Here is a 17,121-nt window from a genome sequence, read left to right on the forward strand (position 1 = left end):
AAAATGGAATTGGCAGTAGACATCACTTTTGAATATCACCGGAGCCACAGGAATCAAATAAAATGGAGATTCAAATGCGGATTGGAAAGGCTTAACAAACTGATGTGTTGTTTGAGGTAGACTGATAGGTTGTGGATTCAAGACATGGTTGCTCTAGGGGCGCCTGGGTGGCTCAGTCGGTAAAGCTTCCAACTCTTGGTTTCGACTTAGGTCATGATCCCAGCCCCACATGAGGGCTCTGCGCTCAGCGGGGAGTCAGCTTCCCCCTGCCTCTGCCCTTCTCTGCCTCCCTTGTGCACTCTTTCTGTCTCTATCTGAAATAAATCTTAAAAAAAAAAAAAGACACAGTTGCTTTATACGCACAATAGCCCATCCTTAAGCCGATATTGTGACTGAAGTATAGAATGTGCTGATTAGCCAGACTTGAGGTGTCTACTTACCTCTGAAACCAGAACATTGTGTCAGCCCATTCAAATCACAACTGAGGGAAGACAGAGGTGTTGCATCAAAGGAAAATCACTATTTATTTTCAGAATCAGGATGATAGAGGCAGAACAAGCAAATAAAANACAAGCAAACAAAACAGTAAGTGTCCACTAAGCCTGAACATTATCCAAAGCTTTACATATGAACTTACGTGCTTTTTAAAAATATAAATTATATATGTGTCTAGACATATGTACTACATATATATATACATGTTCATGTATATNACAGTAAGTGTCCACTAAGCCTGAACATTATCCAAAGCTTTACATATGAACTTACGTGCTTTTTAAAAATATGAATTATATATGTGTCTAGACATATTACTACATATATATACATGTTCATGTATATATAAATTACATGTATAATATAAATATGTACTTATTTACATAAATTATGTGTATAGCATAAATATAATATACTTATTTACTCATTTCCTACTCAGAAAAAGTAGTGGAAGATGAAATATTTAGTGGCCCTGATCTTTTTACAAGGTCACTTTCAGTTAGGTTTTATAACATTTTCAGTTTTGATTTCAGCACACAGGCATACTTGAGATCTGTTTTGATGAGATGTAAAACTTTGCCAATGTGATTGAGAATGATTATGTTTCTTGGTATGGCTCTTTGGAATGAATGCCATCAACACAAAATGTTTGATTCAATTTTGGGGTTTTGTGGAAAAAAGGAAATACTAGGACAAGTGTATAACTCTTTCTAGCATTGGGAAAATAACATGTATCAGTAGTTTCTTCCGTACTATTTTATTACTGTGTTTTTCCTCTAAAGAGGCTGTGTTTAAATAAAACCAAAGTAGTGCATTGTAATAAACAGGCAGTTTTAACTACAGGGAAAGTAGGGAAAATTACCGTGTGAACATATTTCACAGCAAAAACTTAAATATGGAAGAGCTTAAGTAAGTTAAAGAACTTGTATATTGGTTGTATATAACAGGTATTACAGCTTTATTTGGCACTTAATATGTTTGGATAACATTAAGAAGAGCCAAAAACTGCATGTAGATCTCATAATGTTCATTCGGTTTACATGATGCTATATTTATAATGAAGTGTGCAGAGAAGGTAAAAGAAACTAATTTGCTTAAGGAGGGATAAAGATGTAGAGGAAAAAATTATTTTTAAATAAAAACAATAGGGGCGCCTGGGTGGCACAGCGGTTAAGCATCTGCCTTCGGCTCACGGCGTGATCCTGGAGTCCTGGGATCGAGCCCCACATCAGGCTCCTCCGCTGGGAGCCTGCTTCTTCCTTTCCCACTCCCCCTGCTTGTGTTCCCTCTCTCACTGGCTGTCTCTCAAATAAATAGATAAAATCTTTAAAAAAAAATAAAATAAATAAAATAAATAAATAAATAAAAACGATAAAGAACCAGATTGGAAATGAGAGAACCCGAGCTCACACCCTCCAGGGTTATCAGTGAAGTATATTGACTTTGGACTAGTTAAAAGGGCTCAGTTTTCCTGTTTGTGAAATAGATGAATTGAGCCTCAAATCCAGTCCCTGATTCTTGTTAACTGTACGATGTGGACAAGTTATATAACTTGCCGAGCTCAGCTTTTACATCTATACACTGGAGATAAGAATTTCTACTCACAGAATTATAGCGAGGATTAAATTCTTAGTCTTAAAAAGCACTGTGTAAATTCTGAAACATTATGTGGAAGTTAGTATTCCTTGCTAAAGAATATAATGTGTCCTTGGAAACAGAAATTAACAAATGAAGCTTCAAAGTGTTATACAGTTCTGAAAAGCCAAAAATTTAGTAGGATTTAGCAAGTATTAAATTAAATTATACCAAAGTAATAATATAATATTTTTAACACACATCTGGTCATATTACAGATTGATATTATCTATTGGATAACCTATTGGAGCATAAGAAATTACTGTGAAGCATAGCAGTGTAAAACAAAAAACCTTTATTATCTGATTATATGTTTCTGTTGTAAGGAATCTAAGAGCAATTACCTGAATAGTTCTGGAATTTGCCTTCTGGAATGCTGTAAATTATTAGTTAAATTACTCAGCAGGACTCTGTACAGTCTCAAGTTCTTGGGTTATTTTTGGTAAGATATTTTTTCATAAAGGTGTCCATTTTTTCTAAGTTGTCAAATGTGTCAGAGTAATACATCTCATCATCCATTTAATATCTGTAATACCTGTAATAATGCCCCTTTTTATTCATAATTTTGACAGTATACATTGTTATTTTCTGTATCATTGATTTCTAATCTTATTATTTCTTCCTATGTGATTACTTTGAGCTTAATTTGCTCTTCTTTTTCTACTTTCTTTTGGTGAACATTAGATCATGTTTTATAAATAGTTTATCTTTCTAATATAAGCATTTATCTTTTATACATTGCTTTAATTGTATCACACACTACTGGTATGTTGTATTTTCATTTTCAACTGATTCAAAATCTTTTCTTATTTTTCTGTGATTTCTTCTTTCATTTACTGGTTACTTAAAATATCTGGAAATTTTAGCATTGCATTTTTCATTTAATTCTCTTTCATCAGAGTATACGTTCTGGAAACATCACTTTTTAAAAAATGCATAGGGAATTATATTATGGCCTGCTCTATTGTCTGTCATGGTTAATGTTCCACATACACTTAGAGAAATGTGTTTTCTGCATTTTGGGTGAGGTGTTCTATGAATATTAATTAGGTAAGGTTGGTAAATCACATTCTTCAAATATTTTATATCCTATCTGATATTTTGTATAGTTGCTTATCAGTTATGAAAACGGTGTTGAAATCTCCATCTATAACTATATTTGTTTCTCTCTTGAGTCTCTTTTAAAATTTTAAGTACGTACAGTTAACTTTGTTGCATGTTGCTGATGATTTGATCTTTTTATTATGAAATATACCTCTTTATCTCTGGTAATATTCTACATCATGAAATCATTTTTCTATTAATATAACCACTCAAGCTTTCTTATGCAAAGTGAGTTTTTTTGTCTTTATACTTAAAATACATTTTGGGGTATTTTCGGGACTCAGTCAGTTAAGTGTCTGACTCTTAGCTCAGGTCTCGATCTCAGGATCGTGAGTTCAAGCCCAAACCCAGCGTGGAGCCTACTGAAAACAACAAAAAAAGATACACCTCTTCTAGACTGTTTTAGTTGCATATTTACCCAATTGGACATTCTCTTATTTTTAATTGATACTCTAATTGTTTACATTCATTTAATCTAATTACTGATATGGTTTAATTTATGGCTACTATTTCAGTATTTGCTTTCTATTTCTACCATTTGAGCTATTGTTCCTCTGTCCATTCATTCTTTCCTCTTTTTGGCTTCATTGTTGTTGTTTATCGTTTTTTTTTTTCTCTCTACTTTGGAACATCTGCTGTATGTATTTGAACTTGTTCTGTGGTTACTCCAGTGACTATATTATCTATTCATACTTTTCATATTGTGCTTAAAGTTAGTGTTCACAACTTCATATAACAGAACAAAAGACCTTTTCAATAGTATAATTCATTTGCCATAGCTATCCTTTGTGCTGTTGTTGTCATATATTATTTCTGCATATTCAAGTCATAGAATGTAATGTTACTGGTTTTTTGTCTTTTAAAAAATAAGGAAAAAAGAGATAGCCTTTTTCATTTATCAAAATATGTATAATTTCTGGACCTCCTCATTCTTACCTGTAAATTTGCATTTTCATATAATATCATTTCCCTTTAGCCTGAACAATCTCTTTTCTCATCTGTGCTAGAGCAGATTCTCTGTTAAGGATTCTTTCAGGTTTTATTTATTTGAAAATATCTTTTTTTTTTTTTAAAGAGAGCGAGGGGTGCCTGGGTGGCTCAGTTAGTTAGGCATCTGCCTTAGGCTCAGGTCATGATCCTGGAGTCCAGGGATTGAGTCCTGTATCAGGCTCCCTGCTCAGCAGGGAGTCTGCTTTTCCCCTTCCCCCTGCTCTTTCCCCACTTGTGCTCTCTCTCTCTCTCATATAAATAAAATCTTTTTAAAAAATTTTAAAAAATAAAAAGAGAGGGAAGCAAACCATAAGAGACTCTTAACTATAGAGACCAAACTGAGGGTTGCTGGAGGGGAGGTGTGTGGGGGGATGGGTTAAATGGGTGATGGGCATTAAGGAAAGCTTTGTTGTGATGAGCCCTGGGTGTTATATTAAGTGATGAATCCCTAAATTCTACTCCTGAAACCAATATTACACCATATGTTAACTAACTAGAATTTAAATAAAAATTTAAAAAAAATATGTGTCTTTATTTTGCCCTTATTTGTGAAAGATATTTTGCTAAATACAAAACTTTGAATTGACAGTTTTGCATTTTAAAGATATTGTTCCATTGTCTTCACTCTATTGTTTCTGTTGAGAATCATTATTGAGATTCTTTTGTTTATGATGTTCCTATTTAAGATTTACTTTTCTTTTCATCAGTTTGACTAGGATATATCTAAATGTGGTTATTTTGTATTTATCCTGCTTAAATTTGGTGGAATTTCTCAAAGATGAGAATTTGTTTTGTAAACATATTTGCATTTTGCCATAGCTTTTTTTTTTTTTAAATATGATTTGTGTCCTAATCTTTTCCTCTTATTTCTTTGGAACTCTAAATCTGTTTGTTAGACAACTTGCTATGATACCACAGTTCACTAAATCCTTGTTCATATAATTCTTCAATTATTTTATTTCCCTCAGGATTATTTCTATTTATGTTTCTTCAAGTTTACTAACCATTCACTCTATAGTATTCAAAATTGTGCATTTTTATTTCCTTTTGTCGGTTCTTGAATTTACATTTATTTTTTTTGTTGTTTAAATTTCTCTATAGTTATTATCTACTAATCTCAAGATCTGTGTTGCTTTGAGTTCCGTTTGCACTGATTGCTTTTGTTCTTGATTATGAGTATGTTTCCATGTTTCTTTATGTTTCTAATAATTACATGCTTGGCATTGTGCTGGATATACTGTAGAGATTCTAAATTGTGTCCTCTTTAATGGATGCTGAATTTTCCTCTGTAGATAGTTAAGCTACTAATGGTTCTTTTCAATACTGTCAGGCCATTTTTTTGTTTTGTTTTGTTTTGTTTTGTTGTAATGGTGAATCTGTATTAGTTTTGTTCATAGTTCTAAGCTATGTCTCTTATCATAAGGCATGGTTGTTACTCCGAGTCTGCTTTTGTGAGTCTCAACAAAATACTTGAGGTGTTCATAAAGTGCTGTTGGGGCTTCTCCATTCTGGCCAGATGAGAATCTGATATCCCAGAGTAGTTAAAAAACTCTGGTATCTCTAATCCAGACTCACTGCAACTGCAAGTTAGCAGAACTAGGCCTTTCAGAGTCTGGTCTGTGTTTATGCAGCCCAGCTCTTGGCCAAGGACCTATGGCAAACTGCCATGCAGTATGTTGGAGGTTTTTGTTTTTGTTTTTGTTTTGCAAAGCATCTCCTTCTCTGGTACTATTTTCTACAAATCCTAGGAACTTTAGGAAATCAAAACTCTGATTTCTGCATCCTCTACTCAGTAGGACTATTGTTTTCCTTGTACTTTACCTCCTTGCTCCATGGTAGTTAAGATGCTCCTCTTGAGAAAGCTGGTGTGAGCATAGGCTTGCTTTCTGGTACCCTGCTCTTCATATTTATGAAGGAAAAGAGTCCTCTCATTTTTTTCCAAATCTCATATTTGTTTATAGTAGAAGGACAAGTCTGCCTAGAAGCAGAATTCTCATGATTAATTATATTGAGTTAAATATAATGTTGGATGAGAAGATGTCTTTGAAAACCATATGTCTAATGTTACATACATACAGTCAGCAAGGAGAAGCTATGCCTTAGAAATCTTGGTTTAGCAATGGTTTTATAATGAGAGATAGTCATAAAAGAGGGACTAAATTGGGCCTTAAATGTATCTGAAGAAATTCACAGAGACAACTGTGTGTGGCAAAAGGAAACACATACTTACTCTCAGAAAATAAGAAATGCCATTGATTTAAAAGGTTAGGTGGAATTTAACTGAGTGCATTGGTTGGGTAGACCAGATTCTTTTGTAAATATATAGCAAAATATGAAAATACTTTTTAAAAAACTTAAACATTTATACATTAAAGCATTTTTGTGCTCATTATGAAAGACTTTACAAGAGGATTAATTGAGGTCTCAGTACCCTGGTGTATTCCCAGTATAATTGCTTCTCAAAAGCAGATTTACAATGTATCTCCTGCATTTGGGTAAATTTGGGTAAAGGGAAGCAGGGCAACTGTTCTGCTACCACTTTTTCTTTTCTTTTTTTTCCTTTAGGTAAATAGACTTAGTCCCAGGACAACTCACACAAACCATGATGCTAGCAAAGAGGGAGTATAGCATTATTTCCAGGACAACCAGTATAGGCTAGAAGAGATCCCTGGGTCCTTTCTTCTTCTTGAAGTCTCATTCCAGAGATCTTACACTGACTTCTCATCATTCATGTGAACCAGAAAGATGATTTATTAAGAAGGTGGGGAGTTTTGTAGGTCAAAATCATTTAATACGGATGACTCAGCTCAAAAGTACTGGAGAGTACAAGGTTTGGTCTTTTTTTGGTTTTGATTTTCTTGTTTGGTTGGTTGGTTGGTTTTGTATGGGCACAGACACTTATATTCTTGTATCCCTCTTCTCTTTCTTAGGGTGTATTTGGCAAAAATAAATAGCCTTATTAGAGGAAATTTCTTTGTAGACAGTTTTTCATTAGCAACAATGAAACATTGAATATGAGAATAGGAAACACATTTTTGATGAACTACATAAAACACCTTATTTTGTTTTTAGGTCTTCAACCCTCAGGCCTAGAGATGTCTAAAAAAAAAATTAGTGATTGCCGTAGAATATACATACATAAAAATACGATTTTTACAGTATCTTTCACCTTCCTTATTACAGAGTAAAATGAGAAATGTCTCTGATTCTTCATGTATTTGTAGTGTAGTGAGGAACAGCAACTATAATGATAAAGTAATATTGTAAGTGCATCATCAAGGCAATCCGGCACATGTCCTAGACTCATAAAGAAAAACTGTACCAAGTTTGTGACAGCTGATGGATTAGGGAAAGTATTCTAGAAAGAAGTGATGGCCTTGATGAGTCTTAAATGAGTAATGTAAGTTACGGGTGAGTGAGTGAGGGGACATTTCAGCAAAAGGGGGTAACATGAAACATTATAAAGTCATATCAAGGAAAACATCTGTTACCCTGTTTGAGTACAATATGGAAGTCAAGGGACATGTATTGAAAAGACATGTATTGAAAAGACATGTATTGAAAATATTACTGAGCATAGTTTCTTAGGAGTTTTAAGTACTATAGAAATTTGCAGCTAAGGAAGGTCATATTGGGGGAATGGATTTAAGGAAAATATACCTGAGAGCAAGAAATATACTTCAGAATCAAGATGATAAACTCTAAATGGAGCTCTGGTGACTCTTTTTAATTTAGTTTCAATATCGGGGTGGGATAATCAGTATAGAGAAATTCGTAGGAAGTGAAATCTTTAGAACTTGGTGATTGACTTAATGTAGGAGAAAGGGGTTAAAAATAATGGATGACTCCCAGGGTTGTAACTTCGGTGACTGAGTTGATGGAGGTAGGAGGGAATATACAGAAGGCTGATCAGAGAGAAGGAACAGAAGTTTAGTGTGATTGACTTTGACGTACCCAGAGGAAACTGAGGTGAGGACTCAGTGAAGAAGTCTATGCTGGAGATATATTTTTTAGACTCATAACCATATTAGAAATGGTAATGGTCATAAAATGATAAGTTTACCTCAGGAGGAAAAATACAGAATTTTAAGAGAGGAAAATCAAGGGCGAAACTCTAGAGGATATCAGTTTAGTATAAGAGCACAAAAGGAAATGAAGAATTGAAGAAAACATTAGCACTTTGAAAGAGAATAAATGGCAGAAATAATTACATAGGGGAAATTAAATGGACTTCCTGAAAACTAAAAACTTTTTGCTGCAAATGACACTATCAAGAAAGTGAAAAGTTAACCCATGGATCGGGATAAAACATGTATAAATCAGATAGCTAATAAAGGCATTGTATCCAGAATGTCTAAAGAACACTTACAATTCAGAAATCACAAATAACTTAATTAAAATGGGCAACGAATTTGAATAAACAAATCTCCTGAAATTGTACATGAATGGCCAATAGGCACATGAAAATTTGTTCAGTATTATTAATCATCAGATAAATACAAATCCAAACCACAATGAGATACCTCTTTACATCCCCAATAAAGGCTACAATAATAAACTGAAAACACCAAGTATTGGCAAGGCTATACAGAAATTAACATATTATGTATTGCTGATAGGAATGAACAATGGTGCAGCTATTTTGGGAAAGTTTGTCAGTTTCTCCAAAAAAAAATGAAGTGTTATCATATAATCCAGCAATTCCTCTCCTTGGTATATGCCCAGGGGAATTGGAAACATGTTCACATGGGAACTTTCATGTGAATGTTCATAGCAGCGTTATGTACATAGCTGAAAAATGGAAACAATCCTAATAAATGGATAAACACAATGTGGCACATTCCTACAATGGAACATTATTCAGCAATTAAAAGAAATGAAGGACTGATACATGCTACAACATGGATAAACCTTGAAATAGGAAAGAAACCAGTCACATAATCCCACAAATACTAGGATTCAATTTATATGAAATGCCAAGAATTAGGCACATCTACAGACACCATAATTAGACTGTCAAGATTTGGGAGAAAAAGAAGAAGCAGGGGAACAGTGAGTAGTGGGGATGGAACTTCTTATGGAGAGATGAAAATGTTCTGGAGTTAGATGATTATGATTTCATAACCTTATTGAGTATATTTAAAACACACTGAATTATACACTTTAAAATAGTGATGTTTTTGGTATCTTAATGCTGTTTAAAAAATAGCTTCTATATCTCCCAGTCCCAGAATTTTATGGAGACTAGCCTCTCTCTGTAACTGAATTGACTTTCGTGATGTCCCTTATCCAGACTCGGGTATAGTTATTGCAAACAACTTTCACTGAGCTGTGTTGGGATTCAGCATAGGACAAGGGGTTTCAGCTAAGTGAAACTGCCGTCTGTGCTGCTCCATCTTTAAAATTCATACACCAATTCTCTGAAGCCATAAAATCAATTCTGGATTTGCGTTTTCCTGTGACAGTGTGGACAGAGTGTCGTGGGTGATGGAGACTTACGGTCCTGTAATTTCCCAAGAAGAAAAGACTTCTGCTGAGCGGCAGATCTATACTTGAATTCAGAATATAGTACCTCAGTCCTCTAAATCTGCAGGAGTTTCCAAAATCTCACTTACGCTCACTTTCCAAATGTGCTTCCCTGATGCTTGCATGCCCTTCTAAGTTCAATGTCTTTTTTTCTGCTTGTAGAAAATGCACAGAGGCCAACAAACTTTGTGGTTCTTTATTGGTATCCAATACGGGGGCACAGCTTAACTGTGAGACACAGCCTAAACAAAGTTCATTCTGATACTCTCCTTTCTTGGTTGACAATCTATAGTTGTCTATTGTTTTATGTTGTACAGCTAATAAAAAGTAATACAATTTAAGTTGGTGAATGTCTCTTCTTATATAGGTGTGTTAAAAAAATTTCCCTCAAAGAAATAACTGTGAAGTGATACAGACTGAATTTGAATGTTATCCACTGTATAAGTAACGGAATGACCTTGAGCAAGTTATTTAACCACTCTGTATCTGTCACCTCAACTGCAGAAAAGGAGGATAATAGAAATCACTAGTACATTTGATTCCTATAATTAAGGCCACATGACAATGAACGCAAACATGTTATGTAAACAAAAATGGGTTCTACAAGTGTTATTTCCTAGTATATGTATTTTTTTATTACCAAGTAGTCATATGTTTTTGTTGAGAATGTAATTCAAATGATCACCTTCCAAACTGAGCAGGAAATCTATTTTTAAATAATTTTGACAGGAGCAAACTGAAATACATATTTTCCTTTGGAGTCAAGAGTTCTGTTTTAGCAGAATGTAGTGCAATTGTTCTTTGTAAATGACATGTAATTCACATATGCATTCATTTTTATATATGCCTAGTTCTGTCTGTTGTGGATCCTGTTGTCCAAGGGGCTGGTATTTTGCAAAAGTTATTACTCCTCTGTTTTAGTAGTCTAGGATTTTAAAGCAATATCTGTTCTGTATAAATGTCTTAAACTTCAATCCCATTAAAAGCAAAAACAAAAACAAATCAGTACATTAGATGGTTAATTCTTTAAACTTGTACCCTTTTAAAATAAAGCTTTATAACAAATATTTTTTCCTACAAATCATGTTTCAAAATTAGATTAAAGGGGATGTTTAATCTAAATTTTACTATAAATGTCTTGCTCCTGAAAAAATGGAATGGATAGGAATTCCTGTTGATCACCTGACCTTTGTCCCCAAGGGTCTTTGGTACACTTCAGCCTTTATTGAATATCAGCTTTGTGTTAGTCACTGGACTTATTTGTACTAGGTGTAATGTTCCAGGCAACAGTAGGGTTTGCTTAAGATTTAAAAGAATCAAATTCTTTGTTTAAAAAAAGAAACCAGCTAGATTTTCATGGTCTTCAGTTACCTCATTTGTATAATAGGGACAATATTAATTTATATCTCTCTAGGATGGCTTTGGAGGAGATCAACGTAATAATGTATGAAGAAGTACCTTATAAACATTTAACCAAGAAATACTGCTGGAAGATCAAAAATAAACCAGGTTGTAAGGACCCTAGAATTGAACATCTCAGTAAGCGAAGTTAGCTGTTTTCCAGACTTGCTTTTACAAAAATATTACTTTGCATTAGAATTTTTATTTTACTAATTTTTCAAAATAAAGCTTAATATCAGATGTTTATTATAGAAAACTTGAAAAATATAGAAAACAAAATGACAGTCTTCTGCCCCCTGATACCACTCTGAGTTAATTACTGTTAGCATTTTGATGAATACCTCGGTTATGTTTCCTCAGCTGAAGGAAGGGACCCCTTCAGGTGAGTGAAATTGGGCCACCAGCTTGAACCCCACTGCCAGCTGCTGGTACTAGGGAACAGATTGAAACTGAGGGAAGACCAGAAATCTTCAAAACCCAGAAGCAGCAGACGTCCTAACTTATGTCCCAAAACCTCTTTATATTCCACGTTTACGGACTAAGAAGCTTGCAGTGTAGCATTATGGGCTCAGGGTCCGTTTGTGCACACTGTTCACTCCTGCTTTTCTTTCATCTGCATCAGGCTGATCATTATGCATTTCTAATTAGAATATTTTAAACACTCTCTAGAGCGACGTTTTCCCAAACACTGTGTAATCAGGTGAGGGACACCTGCCTGGGACTCTGAGCGTCTGATAGTCTTTCCCAGTGAATTCTGTCTCACATCNAGGAGGAGGGAGAGCAAAGGCAGCGAGGGAAGGAGGACCCCGGCAGGCGACAGCATGAAATTCAGCCCCGCGCACTACTTGCTGCCTCTCCTGCCGGCGCTGGTCCTCAGCACCAGGTGAGTCCGGGAGCGTGAGTGACCGGAGTCAAGGGGCGCTGCCGGTGGGTTGGTCCTACTGCAGGTCACTTGTGGGGGCCAAGGACAGACACTTAAGCTGTTTGCATCTCCCCGCCTAAGTTAAAGGGTACCTCTGTGTTTTGGGCTCTGAAATCGTTCCGGGAGAGTAGAGCCCTTTTCTAGTTATCCTAGCCCTTAGAGAAAGTCTTAGTGTTCCTACCAGTGAGAGGACTAAGCGCTTTCCCTTTCAAAGAAAACATGTTTTCCTCCAGCCCTCCTACTAGGGATAACAGGCAGTAGCAGACCAAAATAAAAGAAATGGAGAGACAAGGAGGGAATTGTCACCAGGCAGTGTCTTTACATTAGAGCTGTCTTAATAGCCACAGAGCTCACCTCCTCCAAGTGTGTCTGATTTTAGGGTACCAGGACCAGAGAAAAATGATTCATCCCGGAAGATGGTAAGCCTTGCATAAAAGTTCCTGGACTTGTGAAATGGCCTGTTTTAAGGTCTTGAGTGGGCTTAGTGGTAGGCATTTTCATTTGGCTGTCTTGTGAACAGGTCTAATTAAAGAATACACAAGGCGATTAAAAGTTAGAAGACACTCTCAGAGTGCTGATGCAGAGACCCTAGTCAGAAACAATTAAGTACTGTACTCTGTCACTGGCCACAGATGAGACTTTAAGCCCCAGCACAGAGAAGCTATTTTTAGTGGAGGTTTAAAATGCAGTGGTTGAAAAGAGTTTTGTGACTCCCCACTGTTGATCAAGTCCCAAAGTTGGTGATGGGTTTGCATTCTTCTTCCTCAAAAGAAACACAAAGGTGGTCTGTTTCATTGCCCGGGACTGAGCCGTTATTCTGTATGCCCTTAACATCATATTGGCAGCAACCTCTTTCCCTTGGCTACTATAAAATAAAATAACCCTCTCAGCATGAGGATCGTTTCAAATCTCTGTGAATGGAAACATTATCTGATTGTGCATCTGATGGAAAATGAAGAGGGGAAGCAGGGTTATATCAAATTCTGAAATTAAGAATGAAGAAAACTCATTATCTATAAAAATTAGGCAGTAGAATTCTTGATTCCATTCCTAATCTATACATCCTCTTTCAGACTCTTCTAACCAGACTTTCCTTTTAGAGTGAGGACTGTTTGATTTAGCCCTAATTGTTCATAAACTTAGTCTTTCCTTTCAGACAAAGCCCAGGTGACTTTCCCAGACTAAAATGGAATATGAGTTATATATATACATATATATATTAATTTTAATTTTTTCTAAGGGTTGCTTTGTCACTTCGGTTCACAAAATGCAGATGGTTTTAAAATCACTTTGTTTCCCAGTATTATAGTAACTTGCTCCAATTACAGAACCCATTTTAGTATTTGTGGTTAACTCTAAATGACTCAATGTAAATTGTACATCAGTCATCTTTTTTAAGTGTCTTGCCATTTCCTCCGAACTCTTGTGTTGTAGTTTAATAATTGTGATTTCTAGAAAAAGGAAATTCTCAAAGTTTGGACACTTGAGTAGGTGCCTGACATCATATGCACAAAATAATACATATTTAAACAATAGAAATCCAGCCCACAATGATTTTTAAAGACAGTGAAAATCTCTAGTGTTCTAAAAGTACATTTGCTTCTTAAGGATGCTGTCATTTAAGTGGCTCAGGAAGCTGATAGTCTCTAGCTTCTAAAGTTTTAGTGTTGGTTACATAATACAAAGAGCCATCATCTTTCCTTTTATGGAAGTGTTAATTTTTATTAGGATAAAATTTTTAAATATCCAACACATTTATTACAACAAAAATTAGAATTAGTCATTCCTAGTTTACTTTAGATATGAAACTTCTGCATTGTCGTTTGTATGTAAAAACTTTTGTCAGGTCTTTAAATTTTCCTTTTTGCAACTCAACAGAAAGGGCATGTTGGGCTTAAAGAAGTGAAACTTTTCATAGAAAGTGAAACTTTTCATAATCAGTGCCCTGTCTTGTGATTACTGTGTACTAACTTATTTTACTGGATATCCAGATTACCTTGTGACAGCAAATTTGACAATGAATATGGTACTATCAAATATGTCATTTTGCAAGAAGAGATATTTTAATGGTTTCTAACAGAAGGCCATTCTCTTTGTGATAGGTAAGATTTCTTGTAGGTATATGGTCCATGTGCAGACTAGAAGCTCAACTAAACAGGATTGTAAGAACAGTTGCATCAGTAGAGGTGAGTTTATTGTCCTGCTGAGAAAAAAAACAAAATACAAAAAACAAAAACTGTAGCTCAGCCATGAGCACCTGTGACAGTGGGTTTTCTAGCCAAAGATGTCTTACTTAGTGGTTTTGTTTGTGAAGCAAGAGGCATTTCACATGCTTAAATCATGTTGAAAGCATTAGCAAACGGTGGTAGTTAGATATTCTTATAGCCTTTGGATGATATCACTTTTATCATCAAGTTCTTTGTAAAGTGTTATGAATGTGGATCTGAGACTCTTAATGCAAAAAAAAATTGTATTTGTTTCAACATCCCTTTCTCTTGGCATAGCTCTTTAATACCATACTGTGATTATCTTCCCAAGAGGCCTAAAGTTTAGTTGTGTTTTATAGCTAAAGGAACGTGTTCACTAAAACACATGTTGCAAGTAGGGAAAGATTATTACTATATAATAGTTTTCTATCCACAGAGATGAAAACCCTAAACAATTTTGTCTTTTAAATATGAATTTTTTCGGATAGCTTTCTGTTTTCATTTGCTCTTCGTCTTCACATTTTTGTAACAATTTTAGATGCTGAAGGCCAAAAATTCCATAATTTTCACCATAGTGAACAACATTTCAGTTACTTTGTCTTGAAAAAAAAGTTAAATGTTCACCATCAACAATAACCAAGAATTGTTTCACTGGGGTAACTTTATGGGGTTATGTAAACCCTGTAGAGTTAAAAAGAGAACTTTAATTTTCTGTATATTGTCCCTCCTGTTTAGAAAGTCCATACAAATTCAAAACATCAAGTTAATGTTATAAATTATGGAGCTAATGCAGAAAGCCATTTAACCTGTGCACAAATAAATGTGGTCAAAGAAAGCGAACATATGTTGGTTTAATAGCTTTAGAGTAGAATGACTCTACTTTTTAAAGAGCTTCCTTCTGTAGAAGTATTAAATTGCTATTCCAAGGCAGCCAGCAATTCACTTCAGAAAGAAGGAGTATAGGTATTGAAAGGAATAGTAGGGTGAAAAAATCTTTAGAAGTTCTTGGTGAAAAGGGACCCATGGAGTGCTGGAGAAGGCTTGTGCTTTAGTCTGCTGAACCTCTGTTCCTTTATGCTGTGATTCTACTCTTGATGCCTTTGGTTTGTTGAGTTTAAAATGACTTAATGGGGAGAGAAACATGGCAGGGGAGGAATGAAGGTCTACTGACTTCTGGTGGTTTTCCATCACGCAAGAACTTTAGGCAGATGGTAGCTTAGAGTCCTCCCTATAGGAGTCACCTTAGAGGTCTCTCCTGGGCCCTCTGATCAGCAGTCATACCACATGTTCACTTTGGAGTCTATTTTTAGATGATACTATATATTAAAGATGCTCTAGGCTCTTATTTGCTCTGTGCCTTAATCTAACCTCAGAATTAAACTGATTAATAGGATAAAGACTAGAATCACAATAAGCACCTTTTTAAAAAATTAAGAAAATAAATTTGATGTAGGAAGCAGTCTTCCTTAACACCCACCCCCACAGGTTGATATTAGGTAATTGTGGGTTTGTTTTCCCAAGCCCCACATGGAGTGAGTCTTGCCACACACACTTTTATATGGCCTTATGTACATAGGCTAAGAAGATATTAACAAGCAAATTTTTGACTTTCCAAATTTCAATTCTGGACCTTAGTTGCCTATTTCCAATGGCAATTTTTAAAATGACTTATTTATGGATTATCTTTATGGACTAAATTCCACTCATGACTAATAAGAGACCCCTCAAACATTAATGATTTGATCAGAATTGTCCCAGACCAAACTCCATGGAATTGGAAGGAAGAATTTAACCTACCCATCAGGAAGCAAAAATCACTGACACTACTGCGGGGTATGTGATTGTAATGATACAGTGTTTTCTCAAGAGTGTCATGAGAGCACTTGTGTGTGGTACGTGTGCTTGAGAGCCTGTTTTTGACTGACCTCTAAAGGAAATCCCTTTAATAAATGTGGCTAAATCATTTAACCTGATTAAACAGATATTTGATATTAAGTTTTCTTCTCCAGCAAAGAAAAAAAAAATCCATTCGAACTTCATAACCTTTAGAAGTTGTCTGAGATGTTTTCATTATCACACCTGCAATGTGTGCCTGCAATGTGTCAGGCATCAGGACAGTAAGATATTAGTTACAGATGCATGTCCTCATAATCTAGTCATGTACAGAAATAGTGGTAAGGCAAAATTGGATAAACAGCAACAAACACTTTAGAGTTCTAGATATGAATAGAGAAAACAGTGAATAATGCCACTGAAGAAGTATCAGGAGTAACTTCCACTTTCAAGGACAGTAAGAGAAGGAATATTTTGTAATAAACTTTAGCATCCCGCAGCACTTGCTAACCATGTGACGTTAGGTAAATTGCTTATCCTATCTAGTTTTCTCATGAAGAAAATAAGACTACCTGTAGAAAACACCTGAGATGTAAGGACTGAATGAATGAGTTTACTTAGGAAAAGAGCTTGCATATTTCTTGGGACATAGTAAGTGATCAACCAGGGCTTAGCCTGGTTGTTACTTTGATTATATTCACAAAATGTTTGCATCTGTGATAGATCAGGACATAGAAAAATAGGTGAATATTGGATACAAGTCAGTTGAATGACAGAAAATTAACAAGAATTACAGTTTTTGTCTAAAAGAAAATATTGGCAAAGAAGAGAGGAAGCAATTGAAGTAATGAGGGTTACCTTGTTACTAGGCTGGTCTTTCAAAAGTGTTTTGGTGGCAAAGTGCCTGGGTGGTGCTGTGCACTTTGGCAAACACCATGAAAAATTGTGTTATCATATAGAATATGACTTGGCACAAAAGTACATATTTAGCTACCTGTATATCTATTT

At 35.2% G+C, this 17,121-nt stretch overlaps 1 protein-coding gene across 3 annotated transcripts in view; it reads left to right on the forward strand.

Annotated features, from left to right (window-relative positions):
* The first annotated feature begins 11,924 nt into the window (after nucleotides 1-11,924).
* LUZP2 (leucine zipper protein 2) overlaps nucleotides 11,925-17,121 on the forward strand; it is a 466,696-nt gene continuing 461,499 nt past the window's right edge. The window contains exons 1-2 of one of the 3 annotated variants that reach the window (XM_034645483.1): nucleotides 11,935-12,034; nucleotides 14,176-14,259. Coding sequence is in view for 1 of the 3 variants with exons in the window: in XM_019793075.2 (XP_019648634.1) it covers nucleotides 11,973-12,034 (62 nt within the window). In the remaining 2 variants the exon portion in view is untranslated. Of the gene's footprint in view, nucleotides 12,035-14,175; nucleotides 14,260-17,121 lie in introns of all 3 variants that reach the window. The other 2 variants (XM_019793075.2, XM_034645484.1) reach the window with 2 other exon arrangements.

Source organism: Ailuropoda melanoleuca, chromosome 16, assembly GCF_002007445.2.
Source record: "Ailuropoda melanoleuca isolate Jingjing chromosome 16, ASM200744v2, whole genome shotgun sequence".
In the NCBI taxonomy this organism is placed as follows: Eukaryota; Metazoa; Chordata; class Mammalia; order Carnivora; family Ursidae; genus Ailuropoda; species Ailuropoda melanoleuca.